Source organism: Moschus berezovskii, chromosome 14 (assembly GCF_049115385.1).
Source record: "Moschus berezovskii isolate FMDL1 chromosome 14, NW_MosBer_1.0, whole genome shotgun sequence".
Taxonomy (NCBI): Eukaryota; Metazoa; Chordata; class Mammalia; order Artiodactyla; family Moschidae; genus Moschus; species Moschus berezovskii.
In genome coordinates this window covers 58,868,375-58,888,454 of record NC_142473.1, presented here as the reverse complement: position 1 = coordinate 58,888,454, position 20,080 = coordinate 58,868,375, and the positions used below count along the sequence as shown (strand labels likewise).

Genomic DNA, 20,080 nt, shown 5'->3' with positions numbered 1-20,080 from the left:
TCCCATTTAAATATCTCTAGGCCCCACCATTTCTTTTCCATGGGTATGGTCTTGGTCCCTGTCTCCTGTACAATGTCACGAACCTCCGTCCAGAGTTCATCAGGCACTCTATCAATCAGATCTAGTCCCTTAAATCTATTACTCACTTCCACTGTATAATCATAAGGGATTTGATTGAGGTCATATCTGAATGGTCTAGTGGTTTTCCCTACTTTCTTCAATTTAAGTCTGAACTTCGCAATAAGGAGTTCATGATCTGAGCCACAGTCAGCTCCTGGTCTTGTTTTCGCTAACTGTATACAGCTTCTCCATCTTTGGTTGCAAAGAATATAATCAATCTGATTTCGGTGTTGACCATCTGGTGATGTCCATGTGTAGAGTCTTCTCTTGTGTTGTTGGAAGAGGGTGTTTTCTACGACCAGTGCATTCTCTTGACAAAACTCTATTAGCCTTTGCCCTGCTTCATTCCGTGCTCCAAGGCCAAATTTGCCAGTTACTCCAGGTGTTTCTTGACTTCCTACTTTTGCATTCCAGTCCCCTAGAATGAAAAGGACATCTTTTTTGGGTGTTAGTTCTAAAAGGTCTTGTAGGTCTTCATAGAACCGATTAACTTCAGCTTCTTCAGCATTACTGGTTGGGGCATAGGCCGGATTACTGTAATATTGAATGGTTTGCCTTGGAAACGAACAGAAATCATCCTGTCATTTTTAAGACTGCATCCAAGTACTGCATTTCGGACTCTTTTGTTGACCATGATGGCTACCCCATTTCTTCTAAGGGATTCCTGCCCACAGTAGTAGATATAATGGTCATCCGAGTTAAATTCACCCATTCCAGTCCATTTTAATTCACTGATTCCTAGAATGTCGACGTTCACTCTTGCCATCTCCTGTTTGACCACTTCCAATTTGCCTTGATTCATGGACCTAACATTCCAGGTTCCTATGCAATATTGCTCTTTACAGCACCGGACCTTGTTTCTATCATTGGTCACATCCACAACTGGGTATTGGTTTTGCTTTGGCTCCATCCCTTTATTCCTTCTAGAGTTATCAAAAAGAATGCATTTGAATCAGTTTTAATGAAGTGGATGAAATTGGAGCCTATTATACAGAGTGAAGTGAGCCAGAAAGAAAAACATCAATATAGTATACTAACGCATATATATGGAATTTAGAAAGATGGTAACCTTAACCTTGTATACGAGCCTGCAAAAGAGACATAGGTATACAGAACAGTCTTTGGGACTCTATGGGAGAGGGTGAAGGTGGGATGATTGGGGAGAATGGCATTGTAGCATGTACATTATCATATGTGACCAGTCCAGGTTCGACGCATGATACAGGATGCTTGGGGCTGGTGCACGGGGATGACCTGGAGGGAGGGTATGGGGAATAGGGAAGTGGGGGGGTGTTCAAGAAAGGGAACAAATGTACACCCGGGGCAGATTCGTGTCAATGTATTTCAAAACCAGCCAATATATTAATGTAAGGTAATTTGACTCCAATAAAATAAATTTTAAAAAAATAAAATTAAAATTAAAAAAAAAAAAAGACCAGTGCTTGATGCTGTTCTTGTTACATTCAGGGCCCCTCATAAAATAGCTGAGAGAAGGAATCTTCCTTCCCATCTATTTCTGTCTAAGCTCTCACTAGGGATGTAACTTGAGGGACGTGGCACCAGTTCAACTTGTAGAAGAAGGAAACACTCAGGTCAGCTCTCTGGTAGGGAGTGAGAGGAAGACATGGAATTTTTAAAAAGTCCATACCTAGTTGGTGAGTGATACAAACCCTCTCAGGTCTTTAAAACCATTAGGAAGCATTTATGAAAAGAACAGATGAGGAAGAGCAGGCATTAGTTGGACCCTCAGTTGTGGATGAACCATTTATAGATGCAGATGGGAGAGAATGAGTGTGTGAGGGGACATGCAGCCAGCAGGTGGGTCAGGTGGGTGGGGCGTGAACCCAGCTGATTCCATTGCGGTTTTCAGTGTACAATTCCACCAAGACTGAAGACACAGAAGGCAAGGGGAGAGCAGGACACCTGGGCAGACAGCTTTCATAATGGGACCAGGATTCTAGAAAGGTCTTTAGCCTCTGTTGTGAGCCTCATCTCTATGAGGAGGTCAGTTAGTTACACTGAGATCCTGCATGCGTAGCATCCACCCAGAGCCAGCTCAGAGTAGGCGCTCACTAGCAAGTTGCTCAGGCAGCTGACTCTGCCCTGCTGTGGGGAAACTAAGACAGACGCTCGGTCCAGCCTGAGGCATCCACTGCCCTTCTATCTGGTCCATGACTCGCTTCAGCCCAGGCACCTCCCAGGCCTCCTCCCTACCCCGGGATGAATTCCTAACCCTTGGACAGGACAGTAGTCCCCCAGACAGCAGGCAGTAATTCACAGGGACCCTGTCTGACAGCCCACTTCATCTCCATAGAAGTTTGCTGTTTCCTAAACCTTAGCCTCCTGTTTCCTAAACCTCACTTTGACCCTGACTCTTACCACGAAATCTCACCCACGTGTGCTCTGACCGCTCCCTCCTCTCTGCCTTTGCTCTCTCACAGCTCCCATACTCCCACCTCTCCCATCTCCTGACCCTAGCAAAGTCCATTCCACATGCAAGGGTGAGGCTTGGCCAGCCCACGTGATTGCAGACAGATCTGTGCTGACTGACCCCATGTCAACTGTCACTTCATTACCATCCAGGAGTGTCACCAGGTTAGACCCCAGTAGGTCCTTTGTCCCCTGTGGGTCATGATGTCTGAGAACTTGTTCCAGGTCAACAGCAGCCTGATTTCAAGAGGAGACTCCAGCTCTACCCAATCTTGAGGGCCTCTGAGCCTCTCTACCATACCTGACAGCTCCTGTGCTCCTTGGACTGTCTGAGTCAGCCTGTGTGTTGGGGAGAGATCTTCCTATGAGGGCAAGTCCCTTCAGGGAGACTGAGAGCACTGTGGGCTGTCAGGGAGCAGGGTCTGTGTAGTGTTGGACCCTAGCTGTGCAGCACTGGCTCTCTGTATCCATGGTGATGCCGACTGCAGAACAAGCAGCCCAGTGTCAGTGCTTAACACACTGAAGCACATCTTTGTTCACATAAACTCCAGTGCGGATGTAATATTTGGGTTCTCACTAGGCTGCACTCCTCTGAGTTCAGGCTTTCTGCTTCCTTTTTTCCCAAAGTCGTGGGAATGAGGGGATCTTCTTCCCTCTGGACCAACCAGTCTCTCCCCATCCCCCACCCCCCATCCAGGTGCCCAAAGTCTGATTGGCACCTTGTACCGTGTTCCAGCCAGACCTGGGATCACAACCATGATTCTTCCCTCTGACCTGTGCTCACAACTTTGCCCCACATGGGGCTCTGCTGTGTGGACTATTCAGCCTTTGTCCTGCAGGCAGACTGCCTCCAGCAGCACCCACAGCACTGGAGTTGCCTCGTCTAGTCTCTGAGGGCTCATGGGCTATCACTGTGGTAATGCCGGCAAGATGCCTCCAGTGACATCACCTCCAGGTGTCACCTCCTCCTCCTGAGTGTGAAATGGACTTAGGGACTCGAATCCAACTGAGAGAATAAGGCAGAACTGATGCCAAGTGACTGAGAGTTTAGGTACTAGAAGGTGTGTGCTGCTCTCTCATTCTCTCAGCCTCTGTCTCTCCTTCGTGACAGGCTTGCTCTGGAGAAGTCTGGTCAGTGGCAACTACCAGGTAATTGACAAGCCCACTAGCCGGACTCTGAAGCCTTCTGCCAGAAGCTTTGTGAGTGAGCTTGAGAGTGGGTCCCCCAGCCCAAGTCAAAGCTCTTGCCCCTCCACACTAGGACGGGTTGGCTGCCTCCTCATGAATGAAGTTAGTGGGAAGCCTCAGTTGCTCCCAGTGCCCACATGTGTCTTAGGGCTCAGACTACTGGCCCAACGCTCCCATCCTGTACCCTCCCTTATGATGTGTATCACTGACCAGTGGCCCAGAATATCTCTCATCAGATCATGCCTTTGCCCTCCCTGCTTGCAGACACACAGGACCATGCACTCTTCATGTTCCTTCTCTCGCTGGTATGCCCTGTGTCTGTACATAGCCTCTCCCTTGTCTCCCACAGAACTGGGCAGAGGTGAGGTGGTAAGTTGGAGCTGACTGGTCAGGGAGGAAGACACAACATGCTATTCTGTGCCCCATTGGATCCATGATGTGGGAAGGGGAAACATGGCAGCAGGGCTGTAGGACCAGGTTGGGATTAAATGCAAGGCTTTGATCAGTGTTCCCAGTTGGGGAGTAGGGAGGAAGAAAAGGAGAAGGCTGAAACAGAATCCTTTCACTGATAAACTGACATTTATGGAGCTCCCTTTTGTGTCAAGCTCAGGGCTGAAGTTACAAAGGATGAGTAGGGGCTATCTCATGGAGCTCTCAACTCTTGTGACATAGAGTGAGGTGAGAGCTCACTTTAGTCAAGCAGGAAAACAGAGACTCAGAAGAAGGGTGAAGAAGTCTGTTCATGGTCATTTAGCCAGTGACAGAGCTGAATTCTCCTTCCGCACCTCACGGGCCCCTCTGGCTGCCAGCCTGGGGCTCATACGATCAGAAACTCAAAGGTGCCTGGATGAATCAAGAGGTTGTGGCCTGGCCTTCCTCTCCAGCTCTGGGAGGGAGGAGTTGGGACAGGAACGATGCAGGATGCAGGAGCTTCTAGGAGAAGCCCTGCACTTGCTGTCTGTCTGTGCTGTCACTCAAGGCAGAGGAAGAGAAACTTGCTCACTGGAGCTGCTCTTTGTCCCGCTTATTGAGTGTCAGGATCACAAAGGACAGAGACACAGACATCATACTCTCCCAGCATCTCTCCCTTTTCTCAGGTGGGCAGACATGAAGAGGACCCATTACACAGGAGTCACAGCAAAAGAGTAAATCACTGATGCCAGAGTTGGTCTCCTCTCCCAGAAGCCAGCTGTGACCCAAGGCCTGGTGTGGGGTGGAGCTTCAGAGGTCAGTGAAGGCTCTAGAGATGTGTTCAACAGACACCTCCAGGAAGCCTTCTCAGATCACAGCACCTCCCTCCATCCTCCCTAATTCCAGCCCTGCCTTTTGGAGGAGCCCCTACTCTGGGGAGGTGCTCAGCAGATCTCCAAGTGTTGGTCTCTGGGGATGTTGTACTTGAGCTTGTGGGCTTCGAAGAGATTTTCGAGCTCCTTCATGTAGCGCTGGTGAAGACTGTCCACCTCCTCCTGGGAGGGATGTGGTGTCTTCTGCACCTCGATGGGCTTCCCCACTGCAAGACACAGAGGTGAGTGGTGGTCCAGATGAGGAATCACTGAAGGCACAGGGACCTTGGTGTTCCCACTGCAATGGTCATCTGACCAGGTAAGCACTCTAACTCCCTCCCTTTCAATTCTTTTTTGTGTTACTAAGATGTAAGGTCAACTTCAAGATTCTGATATATCAACAACACAGCCAGCAGGCATTTCCATGCATTATCTCTTATGTCATCTTAACAACCCTATGGGGATATTACCTGGTATTATTCCTATTTGACTGCTGAGGAAATGAGGCCCAGGGAGGTTAAATAGCTTGTTCAAGGTCACATAGCCAGGAACAATCAGTACCAGGGTGTAAGCCCTTGGGATGTGCGCTTAGCTTCAGGGAAAGATGAATCTGGGATTCTCAGATGCCGTGATTGGAAGAACTTGTGGCTATGGGAGGAGGTGGATCAGAAAGCAGCTGCCATGTCTTCTTTCTTGGGAATGGTCTGGAGGAAGCAGCACTATAAACATTCATGGAATGCACCACACAATGTAAAGAAAGTTTGTTAGAGGGGGTTGCCTGAACTCAACTAAGAAATGACTGGGTGAGTAGAGGTGAACAGCTCTATTAGTACTGCCTTGGAACCCAGCTGGAATTCAAGAAGAAAGCAAATAGCTGAAAGATGGTGCTAAGTCTATGGACTAGAGCCCATGCCCACTATTTACAAGGAAATTCCTCTGGCTCTCCTTCAAAGCCTGCTGATTTCCATTTTACACACAGTTCTAACAGACCTGCCATGGTCATGTATCCACCCTCTCTAATTACTGTCATTAGATCCTGTAGTCAGAATTATACCCTCCTTCTCTTGCATAATAAAAAGTCAAATACCCCTATCAAACCTCAACTTTGATACCAAGGGCAGCCTGATCTCTTGGAAGTGATTTACCTTCTGTGGGTCTGTGTTTGCAATCAAAAAAATGGGGATGAGAGTCCCTCCTCACAAGTTGTTGGGAAAACTAAGCTGCCACATGTTAGGAGCCAGTGCAGTGCCTGACACTGCAGGGGCTCAGGAATCAGTAGTGGCTACTGGGCTTCACGCCCCTGTTACTCTTCTCATTCTAGACTGCCTTTCATAGGGTTACTTGCCTCTGTGTCTGTCTCAAACTCTAGAACTTGTGCTCCACAAAGTGAAGGGTGCGCTGCTCTGTGTCCAGGTCTCCTTGCAGCACAAGCCCAGGCCTCTTTCTCTATAGCCCTTTCCCTCCCAGCCCGGGTCTAGGCTCACCCACAGTGGTGATGGGTCGGCGGTAGGGCATAAGACCAAAGCTGTACTGGAAGACTCCACGGCCATAGAAGAGAGGGATGGAGAATCTAGTGCTCTTGTGAAGTCGGTCCTGAAACCACCGCAACCAGGAACCAGGAGAGTTCTCAACCTGGTCATATATGTCATTCTCCCCAAAGGAGAAGATCGGCACCAGAGCTGCCCTAGAGGGAGACAGGAGAGAGGGCGTGTGGAGGGGCAAGAAGGCATAGCTGGTCAACTAGCCCCCTGAAGGGACCTAGTGAGCAGGAACTGGAGCAGAGGACAGAGCCCTGGGACAAGAGTAAGAGGCCTCAAGTTTCTCCCAGAACTGCCACAGTCTTGTCTTAGAACTTCAAGCAGGTCTTGGCTCTTCTCAGGGCCAAAGACTGGCACTTGATTGTTACTGAGTCCATGCTCACTCTGCTTGCCACAAGATAGGCCAGTGATCTGAGATGAAGTGTTGGGATGAGGAAGGGACTTTATTCGTAGTGGCTGACCAAGAAGATGGCACACTAGTGCCTCCAAATAACCATCCTGAAGGGCCAGGTTGCCAAGTTCTTCATGGATCATAGATTGGGATATAGGTGAGGAAACAAACTGAAAAGACTATTTGATCCTTGCAAATGTCCCCAAGAATGGGGATCCTCAGGCAGGAGAATGTTTAATTTTCACTTCCTTACAGTCCTTTACAGCAGGGCAGCTCAGGTTACCTTCCTTAGGTAGCCCATTATATGTTCCCACAGTAACAAAAGCTGCAAGATGAGGGTTAAAGTTACAGAAGCAGGACCAGCACAAGTCCAAGATTAACCCTTTCTGGTTACTGGATCATGAGAGACAAACCAGAATGCTGCTGTGAGTCCTCCAGGATTTAAAAAAAAAAAAAAAATCTGCAGACTTTCTGGGAAAAATCTCCTCCAGCTAGCTTTGTATTCTTCACAGATGTTTAAAGATAGGAGAATAGCTTTAAGTTATGTCCCAAGCTCCATTCTCTAGAGTTCCTAGATATCAGATGGAATGCAAACTTTCAGCAATATGACCTTTAAGACTTAATCCCTTTAGTCACAAAATTTTCCTTCTAGAATCTTCTCTGGGTATGTGGGCCTGAGACAGTGCTTCTATCACCAACATACACTCTTCATTGTTAATGAATGGAGACTTTACCTGCCAAAATAGGACCTACATTTGCCTCTGCAGTCTTCCCTCCAAACTATAATCCTTGCCAATCTCCAGCTGAACCAGAATCCTCTCCCCAATACCCGTGCATCAGGGCGAGCCTGATGAAGCCCTTGCGGTTCCTCAGCACCAGCTTGTAGGTTCCCGGCCTGGCATTCAGTGACTCCTTGACGCCCCCAACAACAATGGACAGCAGGTTGCCGCCTCCTTTCCTGCTCAGAATGTGAGTAGCACTCTCCTTGTCTGATGAGACCAGTCCTGGGGAGAGAGGAAATTGGTCACGTACAGTGTGAAGGTGGCAAGCACAGTTCAGGAGTATGTGACTTGGGCTCTCCCCACTCCCCAGCTGGCAGTCCCCTAATGATAGGCAGCAAGCACTACCCCTTTTCCCAATTCTCCCACCAAGCTCATCACTGAGCACAGAGCTATGGGAAATGCTTCCTTGGGTCTCATCTCCTTGTCCACTGCACCTTCACTTGGAAGAAGTACAGAACAATTGGCCATTCTCCTTACAAATCCCTCCTCATGAATTCAGCCCCCATAGTCCTGGGATAGAAAGAGTGGAAAAATTCACCTGAAGACATGATGTAATCCCTGTAGAACGGGGCCCAGAAACACCAGTGCAGCAGCATCACATGTGAGCGGATGCCTGGGAAAACTGAGGAGAAGCCCGTGCTCTCTGTGCACAGGTTGGTAAATGCTCCAGTCGCGAGGACCCCATGAGGGTGGAAGCCAGCGAGGTAGTTCCGGGAGGGGTCCAGCTCAGCAGTCTTGACCAGCTGTAGGGACGGCAATCAGATGAATCGGGGCTGCACCCACTCCCCCCAAACCCCACTCTTGTCTGCCTGCTAAGTTTCTGGGCTGACCTCTTCTATGTGTCCCCTGAGCCCAAGTGCTATCACACTCCATGTGAGTGTCCTGTGATGAGAGATGACTTGTCTGAGGATCCTTGTCCCTGGTGCAAGCATGAAACAGAGGAGATACTCAGGGAGGCTATGGAATGAAGACAGAGAACACAGTACCCCGAATGGATGAGGCCAATGCCGTATGCCAGGAAAGGAAGAACCCTGCACAATGCAGAGGTAGGACACCTAGGAAGAAGACAGGAGACAAGCCACTGTCCTATATGAAGGTAGACCATGTCCCAGGGAGAGCCTGACCAAAATGAAGGAGCCAGAACAGGAGGGAGTGAGCCTCTCACCAAGTTTTGTGGCATTTGGAGTTCTATTCTGGGTAAAGAGCTGGAAACCTGAGACCCTGTGACTCTGTGTAAGAGACCCCAGGGTATAGGGGGTAGAGGCTGGGAGGAGGGCCATGAAGTCTCTAGTGATGCCCGCAGGTGTGGGTGGAGAGGGGTCAGGGAGGTATCCTGTCAAGTCTGCAGCACTTCCTGATACCAGGTCACAGCCTGCCAACAGCACTGCACCCCTGTCAGGTCTTGGACTGTGTAGACACTTCTGTTCCTGGAAAATGATATCTTACACATAAACCCAGCTCCTGAACTGATCACAGGATGAGGGGGAATCAATTGTCCTTGGGGAAGCACGGCCTGATTCTCCACCATTACCTCTGTAGGAAGTCCATAAGGTGCATTAAGATGCTCCAGTGCTCAGAAGTAGTCTCCTAAATTCTCTAGAAACTCTACCATTAGGCACTAGCTCATAAAATCACAGCACAGAGACTGTGAGTGGAGTAATCCCAGCAGAGTTGTTAGGACAAGGGATGTTGCTTGCCTGCCTTCAAGTCAGCCACCACTGTAGCTGCAATTGACAATGGGCCTTGAAAGGAATTTGGGATGGAAGATAATAGGATACTGGTCACAGAGAGTGAGCATGCACATCACAGGAATAATTGCAGTGAGCCCAGATTTTGTATCTCCCCATTTGTAGGATAACATGAAAATCATTAACTGGAGATGTCTGCTTTTTGACTGGCAGCAATCTTTTGATGTTTAGCCACATGGCTTGTTTTGTTTTGTTTTTTCCAACAAAGCCCCGTAAGTACTGACTTCTCCCTTCCCTTTCAGAACAGCTCCTCAGAGATTTCTGAGAGGCTGTCTCTGAATACAGTCCTCAGTAAGGCCTCAGAACAAAACACCTGACAACCCTAAGGTTGTACACTTGTTTCCAGTAGATAGCAGAGACTCTCTGACGCCCCTATCCACTGCCAACCAAAGATTCCTGCAGGGCCTGCTCTGCTAAGGTGTGTGGATGATTTGGAAGTTGTCTTGGGAGGTGACAAGAGTCCAGAATCTGTGAGCCGCAGCACCTCCTGCAGGCCCCAGTCCAGGACAGGACGGTGGAAGTGCATGTCATCTCTCCCTCTGCTGGCCACTCATTGGTACTGCCCGCCATCTGCAGCTGTTGTTGCCACAGGACTGCAGTGGCCTACAAATCGGAACACTGTGCTCATGAAATTTCTGCAAAAATGTTTGCCACATTGTCAGTAGTGTCCTATTTGAGAAATCCTCTGGGGGAGAAACCTGGTTAAAGGAGGAACAGAACAGACATAGATAAGAACAGCATAGAGACGCTCAGCAGAGTTTTTCTGCCAGATGTACAAATGACAGCAGTTGCAGGGGTGAAAGGAGAGCCAGATGCTGTCCTTGCAAGCCCCAGGATCACCTGATGTCTCCTGGAATCCACGCAAGCCAGTGATGAATGTGGCGGATTTCCACTTTACACATGAAAAAATTGAAGATCAGAGAGCATGTGTAACTCACCCAAGGTCGTACAACGGGCGTGTTGCAGACCCTGTATTAGAACCTATGATGTCCACTCGCAGAGGTGTCACTGTATACATCCTTCTCTCCTGTGTCCAGAGAGGGCCGCCTGTCCCTGCCTGGCTCCTCTCTGTGTGCTCGCTGCCTCCCTCTTCCTGGTCCCACTAGATAATCAGCCATCACAGCTGCTGACATCCAAGCGTTCAGTCTGTCAGGGATTCAGAATGGAGCAAACATCAGTCCCTAAAATTCAGGGACCTGCATCCCTAAGGATTGATCCTTGGTCCAGAGTTCAGTGTACAAAATGGACGTGAGGTACCATGAGCCAGAGATCAGAGATTAAGAGATAGGCAGAAGAGGAGGAACTGGACTGTTAAGTGGATGCCGGAGGAAGCTGAGATTGAGAATAAGCAAAGCTCTGTCCAAGGACACACAACATACCAAACAGACAGGGTCACCCTGAGGGCTCTCTGCTCTGTTTCTATTCTCAGAGCCAATGCACACACTTTAAAAGCAGTAACAGAAGCTGCTTTATATCTTGCTCACACCTTCTTCTCTCTCAGGGTATCAGTATCCTCATCTGATAAAGTGTCATCCAGATGCTCTGAAAATCTTGTTTCCATTACAGATTGCTTCACCCCAAACTTAGACTGTTGAGGGATTTACACCTCTAAGATACATAAGTGAGCGGCACTACATGGCCTACTGCTGCTGCTAAGTCACGTCAGTCGTGTCCAACTGTGTGCAAACCCATAGATGGCAGCCCAACAGGCTCCCCTGTCCTTGGGATTCTCCAGGCAAGAACACTGGAGTGGGTTGCCATTTCCTTCTCCAATGCATGAAAGTGAAAAGTGAAAGTGAAGCCGCGCAGTCGTGTCCAACTCTTAGCGACCCCATGGATTGTAGTCTACAGGCTCCTCCGTCCATGGGATTCTCCAGGCAAGACTACTGGAGTGGGTTGCCATTCCTCAAATCCTGTTCATTCATCATTTGTCATAGTGGCCTCACCTCACTGAAGTCAGACAACTATAGTCAGACAGTAGTTGATTCTTCCCCTAGCCATATAGTGGTAGAAGCCTGTCTCCTGCTCCTGGCCCAGTATTCTACTCACTGCACAGAGGGTCAAGCATCCCCATGGACACGTGGAGACTGTGGTCCTGACCACTCCCTAGTCAGCCCCATACTCACCGAGATGGGGAAATAGTCCTTCGTGTACTTCCATATGGTCCAGCGCCTTATGAAAGCACTCTGCCTGCCCCCCTGCCATGGCCTGTCTCGATCCAGGAACCACCAGATTGCATACAGGATACTGATCAACCAGAATCTTGTGAACAGGAGTCCAATGAAGACTATGCTACAGACAAAGTCTGGGAAAAGAAAGAGGGACCATTAGTGGTCAGAGATACGAAGGAACAAGCTCTCCCTGTTTACCCAGCTCTAGTGAGAGTTGGACTGTGAAGAAAGCTGATCGCCGAAGAATCGATGCTTTTGAACTGTGGTGTTGGAGAAGACTCTTGAGAGTCCCTTATACTGCAAGGAGATCCAACCAGTCCATTCTAAAGGAGATCAATCCTGGATGTTCATTGGAGGGACTGATGCTAAAGCTGAAACTCCAATACTTTGGCCACCTCATGAGACGAGTTGACTCACTGGAAAAGACTCTGATTCTGGGAAAGGTTGGGGGCGGGAGGAGAAGGGGACGACGGAGAATGAGATGGCTGGATGGCATCACCGACTCTGTGGACATGAGTTTGAGTGTACTCCGGGATTTGGTGATGGACAGGGAGGCCTGGCGTGCTGTGATTCATGGGGTCGCGGAGAGTCGGACACGACTGAGCGACTGAACTGAACTGAACTGAAGCAGCACTATCCATTCCAGCCCCACTCCTAGGAGGAAGAGATCAGCTTCCCAAGGTTTGGAGGAAGGGAGAATGTTGTCAACATCACCAGTAGCACATTGAGAGCTTGGATTTGAAACCAGTTGGCCTAATTTCAAACTCGCATTGACCCACTGCACCAGATTGCTTACTCATTTGAGTCTTCCCCCTCCACCTCTTTTTCTCTCTGTATCCACCAGATGCTCACTAAAGGCCTGATGGAGATGTGATAGCTTGAACTTTTCTGGTACCCAATCTTTAGAACCCCAGAGGAAAGGTATTCTCTCTACCCAGCCCAGCTCCTCTCTACTCCCAGCCCATCTTTCCATAGATACATCCCACCACATTCCCTCTTTAGGTAAAGTGCCCCCATGACTTCTTATAACTTTGACACTCAGCTCAAGCAGCTCAGCCTGAGCTCATACTCCCCACTGGTGGCTCAAACCCTCTCTTGTTCCAGTCTCACTCACCATGTTCCGGCTCATGCCTCACGTTCCAGCTACACTAAGCGGCTCTGTTGATACAACTCCCTGAGCTCTAGCTTTTGCTGAGCTCTTTCCTTTGCTGCCAGGCCCTGTCCCACTGAAGAAAGGAGGGAGGAAGAGGGCAACTCATGCTTGGCTTCTTCATCAGGACTGCAGCAGGGCTAGAAACAGCCCCGGTGAGCAATACCTCCGAGACTTATGATTCTGAGTCTCTTCACAGGCTAATCCTGGTTTTGACTCAGGGTTAGGTGGTCTTCGGGGCTGTCTCTGATCTGATGCTGACTGAGCCTCTCTGTTAGAGAATATTGCATTCTCTCCATTCCGTTGTCTCCACTCGACACCCTTTGCTCATACTCATAAAGAAGTTCGTCCCCCACCTGTAGTCTGTTTGAAAGTAGGGTAAACCGAGACTCATTCATGTCCGACTTCCTGGAGGAGGGGTCTTTCGACCCAGTCTGAATCTTGCATGAATGGGTGCTAAGTTGCTTCAGTGTTGTCTGACTTTTTGCAACCCTGTGGACTGTAGCCCTCATGGCTCCACTGTTCATGGGATTCTCCCGACAAGGACACTCGTTTTAGTTGCCATGCTCTCCACTAGGGACTCTCCAAACTCAGGGATCAAACCCGCATCTCCTGTGGCTCCTGCATGCAGGCAGTTTCTTTACTGCTGAGGCACTGGGAAAGCCCAGTCAGAATAGTAGCAAAATGCATAAATCAAAGTAGTTTGGGGCTCACAGAGGTTCGCTTTCTACAGAGCACTTCCAACCTGTCGGGTGCCAGTGGTTAAGCCATGAACAATGGCCAGAAATTCCTGCCCTCCTTGTGCTGGCTTCAGGGTTGTGTTTGGAGCACTTTGTTTTGTCCTTTCAATGATAATGATGGCAAAATATGTTTATCATATACCAGTTATCAAAGTGACTCTTTGGTACTTTTTTTTAAAGTTTCCATTAGAGTATAGTTCATTTACATGTTGTATTAGTTTCAGTTGTATAGGAAAGTAAATCTGTTAAACTCATTCACATATTGACTGGTTTGCTTTTTAATTCCTTTCCTATACAGATCATTACAGAGTAGTGAGTACAGATTCCAGTGCTTAACAGCAGATTCTTATTATTATCTATTATACAGAGGGTAGTGTTGTGAATCCAAATCTCCCAATTTATCCTTCGCCCCTATCCCCTGTTAACATTGTGTTTTTTTCTTACTTCTGTTTTGTAAATAAGTAGATCTGTACCTCTTTTTTGATTCTGCATATAAGTGATATCATGTGATATTTGTCTTTCTTTGACTATCTTCCCTCAGTTTGACCATCTCCAGGTTCACACATGTGCTGAAAATGGTGTTAATATGTTCCTTTTTGTGACTGAGTAATATTCCATTGCCTGTATTATGGCATCTTGTTTATGCATTACTCTAAAAAGCGGTGGCAAGAATACACAGAAGAACTGTACAAAAAAGATCTTCATGACCAAGATAGTCACGATAATGTCATCACTGACCTAGAGCCAGACATCTTGGAATGTGAAGTCAAGTGGGCCTTAGAAAGCATCACTACGAACAAAGCTAGTGGAGGTGATGGAATTCCAGTTGAGCTATTTCAAATCCTGAAAGATGATGCTGTGAAAGTGCTGCACTCAATATGCCAGCAAATTTGGAAAACTCAGCAGTGGCCACAGGATTGGAAAAGGTCAGTCTTCATTCCAATCCCAAAGAAAGGCCATGCCAAAGAATGCTCAAACTACCGCACAATTTACACGCTAGTAAAGTCATGCTCAAAATTCTCCAAGCCAGGCTTCAGCAATATGTGAACTGTGAACTGCCAGATTTTCAAGCAGGTTTTAGAAAAGGCAGAGGCATCAGAGATCAAATTGCCAACATCCGCCGGATCATGGAGAAAGCAAGAGAGTTCCAGAAAAACATCTATTTCTGCTTCATTGAATATGCCAAAGCCTTTGACTGTGTGGATCACAATGAACTGTGGAACATTTTGAAAGAGATGGGAATCCCAGACCATATGACCTGACTCTTGAGAAACCTGTATGCAGGTCAGGAAGCAACAGTCAAAACTGTACATAAAACAGCAGACTGGTTCCAAATAGGAAAAGGAGTACATCAAGGCTGCATATTGTCAGCTTGCTTATTTAACTTGTATGCAGAGTACATCATGAGGAACGCTGGGCTGGAAGAAGCACAAGTTGGAATCAAGCTTGCTGGGAGAAATATCAATAACCTCAGATATTCAGATGACAACACCCTTATGGCAGAAAGTGAAGAGGAACTCAAAGTCCTCTTGATTTAAGTGAAAGAGGAGAGTGAAAATGTTGACTTCAAGCTCTACATTCAGAAAATGAAGATCATGGCATCTGGTCCCATCACTTCATGGGAAATAGATGGGGAAAGAGTGGAAACAGTGTCAGACTTTATTTTTTGGGGCTCCAAAATCACTGCAGATGGTGATAGCAGCTATGAAATTAAAAGACGCTTGCTCCTTGGAAGGAAAGTTATGACCAACCTTGATCATATATTAAAAACCAGAGACATTACTTTGCCAACCAAGGTCCGTCTAGTCAAGGCTATGGTTTTTCCCGTGGTCATGTATGGATGTGAGAGTTGGACTGTGAAGAAAGCTGATTGCCGAAGAATTGATGCTGTTGAACTGTGGTGTTTGAGAAGACTCTTGAGAGTCCCTTGTACCGCAAGGAGATCCAACCAGTCCATTCTAAGGGAGATCGATCCTGGGTGTTCATTGGAAGGACTGATGCTAAAGCTGAAACTGCAATCCTTTGGCCACCTCTTGCGACGATTTGACTCACTGGAAAAGACTCTGATGCTGGGAAAGGCTGGGGGCAGGAGGAGAAGGGGATGACAGAGAATGAGATGGCTGGATGGCATCACCGACTCTGTGGACGTAAGTTTGAGTGAACTTTGGGAGTTGGTGATGGACAGGGAGGCCTGGCGTGCTGTGATTCATGGGGTCGCGGAGAGTCGGACACGACTGAGCGACTGAACTGAACTGAATGGATGTTGAGGTGGCTTCCATCTCCTAGCTATTGTTAATGTGCTATTATGAACACTGGGGAGATTATTTCCTTCCAAATTATGGGCTCATGACAGAGGCCTTAAGTAGAACAGTATGGAGATTTCTTATAAAACTATTAGAATACAATAGGACCCAGCAACCCCTCTCATGGACATATACTCGAATTGATTTTTGAGAGTCAATTTGGTGTAATTAATTCACATTGTTGTGTAACTATATCAACCTTCATCTTAGAACTCTTTTCATCTTCCTAAACTGAAACTCTGTACCCAGAAATTAGAACTTCCATCTAGGTTGAGAGAATAAGACCAAGGTGTTAATAGCTGTTCATTGTAGGGTAGGATTTGGGCAAAATCTTTGACTCTTAGAACACACATTTTGTTTCAATGTGTTAAAATAGCATGCATTTGCTTTTCAGTCAGAAAAAATAATTTATAAATGTGGGTATTTCTACTTCATCCAAAAGAACTCCCCCATCTAAACGTCTCCCTCACTCTGACCTCTCCTTTAAGTACTGTCAGCAGGCAAAATCTTAACTTGGGTGCCTTTTCAGACCCTAAAGAAAGGAAACACCTTCTTTCCCCTCATAATACCAAGAAGGAAACACGTAAGATCCCACTTTACCAAGACCCAGAGAGGGTATTCAGGTTAGCTAACCTCATACAGAAAGCCAGTAGGATGAGTGGTGGTTTCAAGTCTACTATTATGTCCATATCATGCTCCCAACATTCATTCATTCACAAAGCATTATTCAACATTAACTCTTTTGGAGATTGAGATGCGATGAGAACAAGACCAACTATCTGAAAGGAGCTTACCTTCCTGTGTGAGTGTGTGAATTAAAAAAGAGGAAAGAAACAGATTATACAAATAACCCACTGGAAATTATTTGTTGCTGGGGCCTGAGTCCTCAGTAACAGGTTCCGGTGGAACTTTCTGGCCACATCTTTGCCCCTACACAAACAACTGTGCAACCCACTCCAGTGTTCTTGCCTGGAGAATCCCAGGGACGGCAGAGCCTGGTGGGCCGCCGTCTATGGCGTCGCGCAGAGTCGGACACGACTGAAGCGACTTAGCAGCAGCAGCAGCAACAAACAACTGCTCATACTAGGCCAGTATGAACCATCTCTTCACTATACGTGCAGCATTTACTGGCCTCTTGGGAAAACTTAACTTTCCTGAAGGCCTGTACAATTCGCCTTCTAGATTTATTCCTAATATCTTTGGGAAAAAGCCCCTTCTCTCCACCCAAGGCCAGCCTCCATAGACCAGGGTAAGCAATCTTTTAAAGAGCCAAATTGTAAGCATTTCAGACACTGGGGCTCAAAAGGAAACTTGGAGGATATCGCATAGGCACAGAATCATTTAAAATGCAAGCATTTAAAATGGAAAAAAAAACATACTTCGCTTATGGGCTGTACAAACACAAAAACAATCAGGGACCTGGATTTCGATCATGGATCTATATGGTGACCCCTGATGTAGACTGTGACTGTGTAATTGAGCAGGACCTACGCAGCCTTCCTGGGAAAGGTCCCTCATGTTCTCTGCCTGCCTCTGATTTGTAGAAAATCTTCAGCTTCCTAAGCCTTCCCCAAATTTCAAAAGTAAAATTATTAACAGAAATCATAAATACAGAAAGAAAACACTCCCAATCAATCAATAAATAACAGTTTAACCGTTCCACAAATTCAAAGAATTTAATTTGTTCCCAAGAGCCATAGATAATATTGAGACTCATCATTGAGCAGCTTTGCAAATACTGAACTCCCAGCAGATGGAAGAAGTTGCTCACCAGCCCATAGACCAGGGCAAACCAGAAGGTTGATGATGGTGACTCCCAGTTACCTCATCAACAAGCAATCAGACGATTGTCTAAGAGCTGTTCATGCGCCCAGCAATTTTACCTCATTCAGTCTCTAGACACTGGTCCCAGGTAATCAAAGGGGTTTCATGCATTTTGCGGCTTAACTCTCTGGACTACTTGCTTGGCCCCTGTAATAAAGCTTACACTTTCTTTCACCACAACCCACTATCATTTAGGAGCTTTACCCTATTCAGATAAGTAGACTCAAATATGATTTGCTAACAAAGGCTCCCTGTCATCTGTCACCCCCAACACTCCAACACAGAAGATCCCTAAATTACAGCTTGTCTCCCACAGATTGGACCTTGTCACTCCTGTACCTAAAGGCTTCCTGGGGATCCCCTTTGCCCTTGAGATAAGGTACAAGGTACAAGCTACTGTTCATGGCATCAGAGGGTTCGGATGCCTTTTCTCACCTGTCCTTCTTCTAATTCCAGACTCAAGGAACTTGACCCTCTGTCCTCCTCTAGATACCCCCAGGTCCCAGGCTGGGCTGATGTGGGCATGGACAGTCAGACAATTCTAGCTGGCAAAGCTTCCCCAAGGCCATGTGAACAAGATGTCCCTCAGCCCAGGTGATCCCCAGGCACTAGGTTCAGCATCCACCTTAGGACCTGTATCTTTCCGCATCAATGCACCATGTACACCTGAAGTGGCAAGTGCCCAAGGCCTCCCAAACCCATCTCAGTTTTCCTTACGCAGGGCCAAGTAAGAGAAGATCAATTGCAGGACTGCAAAGGTCTGCAGCCTGCGTTCCAGTGGCACAAACAAAGGTGCAAACTCCACCATGCTGATTCCTCTGCTTGCTCTGGAGGCTTCTCTGAGCTCTGCTGTGGTCTGAGACACCTGCTGCTTTTTGTTGCTGCCAGAGGTTGTTCAGTATTTGTGGGAGTGGAGAGGAAGGGTGACCAGCCAGCCGTAGAGTCTCATTGCACCTACCCTGGCAGGGTGCAGTATCCTAGGTGAAATATTTAAAATCACCTGGCCTGGACTAAACTTACTACAGAGGAAGAGAAGTGCACTGGACTCTTCAGGCAATACATTATCTGCCAGATCACCTTTGCTCAAATCTTGCCCATTACTTGGCAAATAAAGCAGGAAGTATAGGGCAATCCTGTTCTCTTTACACTTACACAACTATCTGGCTGCAGTAATTGTCTCCTTTCACCTGAGAGGTGCACGGTTCCCCTTTACATATAAGAACTATTAGCTACCATATAAATATCTCTAGGCCCCACTATCTCTTCATCTGGCTTTTTCCTCAGTTTGCCTGGACAGAAAAACTCACAGAAGAGCCGTCTAATTTCCATGCCCTCTCCTCCAATCTGTCCTCCCACTTCCAGATCTCAGATGCCACTGTTCCATGGAACTACCCTTGACAACTTCACAAGTGGCCTTCACACTGCTGAATACAGTGATCAATTCTCAGCTCTCATTTTGACCTCTCAGCTGCCTCAGACACAACTGCTTCTTCCCTCCTCCTTGAAACCACTTGATCTGTGGACACCACCCTCTCCTGGTTCCCCTCCTGCCCCTCCATCTACATCTGCGTCTCCATGGTGACTCTTCTCCTTCACCAGTCTAAGTGTTTCAGGGCCCTCAGTCCTTGGATCTTCCCTCTTCTCTCCACCCTCCCCGCTCCAGAGACCTCCTCCAGGCTCACAGCCTTAGAGTCTGTCCACATGACGAGCACTTCCAAACTGTATCTCTAGCCCTGACTTCCCTGCGAGCTCCAGATTTGACTATGTACGTGGGAACTTGACATCTTCGCTCACGACCTGTGTGGCACCTCCATCACAGCCCGTCTAAAACTGAACTTGACTTCCCCTCACCTGTCCATGCTACAGTCTCCACATAGCCACAGGGCTTTCCAAAGTGGTCACACAGGGATTATCCTGGTCATCCAGTGCTTATGACGCTGCCTTTCATGGCTGATGGCCTAGGTGTCCTAGAAATTTCATTGTGGTTACAGTGGTTTCCTAATCATAGTGAGTATGCTTGAAAATGTTTACAAGTCTTTAAATATAATTTCATCAAGTTCATGTTCTGCTCTTTATTGATTTAAATATCTCTTGTGATGAAAAGCTGCTTTCCACTACCACAGCCAGCCACTTTGACGGACTGTGATGACATTCTCACGAGTCCCTGTCCTTGTGCCCTTATTCCTCCCACTGACTCACAAGCCAGAGGGACTGCTGGGTATGTGATTGCACAAGCTAAGGAGCAGTAGTGCCAGGCCTTTGCAGAAAACTGTAGCACCAATGTAGACTTTGAACAGAATATATGCAGTGTCCAGATACATATCTTCTCTGGCACTTGCGTAGTCAGAGGTCTTATTTGCTGGTGTGTAGAGTGATATCATTTCATCTAAGATGGGCACTATAAAGGACAGT

General features: G+C 47.4%; 1 protein-coding gene across 1 annotated transcript; it reads right to left on the bottom strand.

The window, feature by feature from the left end:
* Nucleotides 1–4,333: 4,333 nt before the first annotated feature.
* On the bottom strand, nucleotides 4,334–18,549 carry LOC148775631 (2-acylglycerol O-acyltransferase 2-like). The gene is made up of 6 exons (XM_088843499.1): nucleotides 18,386–18,549; nucleotides 11,607–11,785; nucleotides 8,271–8,475; nucleotides 7,780–7,954; nucleotides 6,506–6,705; nucleotides 4,334–5,248 (listed from the first exon to the last, which is right to left on the bottom strand). The coding sequence occupies exons 1-6, from the start codon at nucleotides 18,474–18,476 to the stop codon at nucleotides 5,094–5,096; spliced, it is 1,005 nt and encodes a 334-aa protein (XP_088699625.1). The 5' UTR covers nucleotides 18,477–18,549; the 3' UTR covers nucleotides 4,334–5,093.
* Between the last annotated feature and the right edge of the window lie 1,531 nt (nucleotides 18,550–20,080).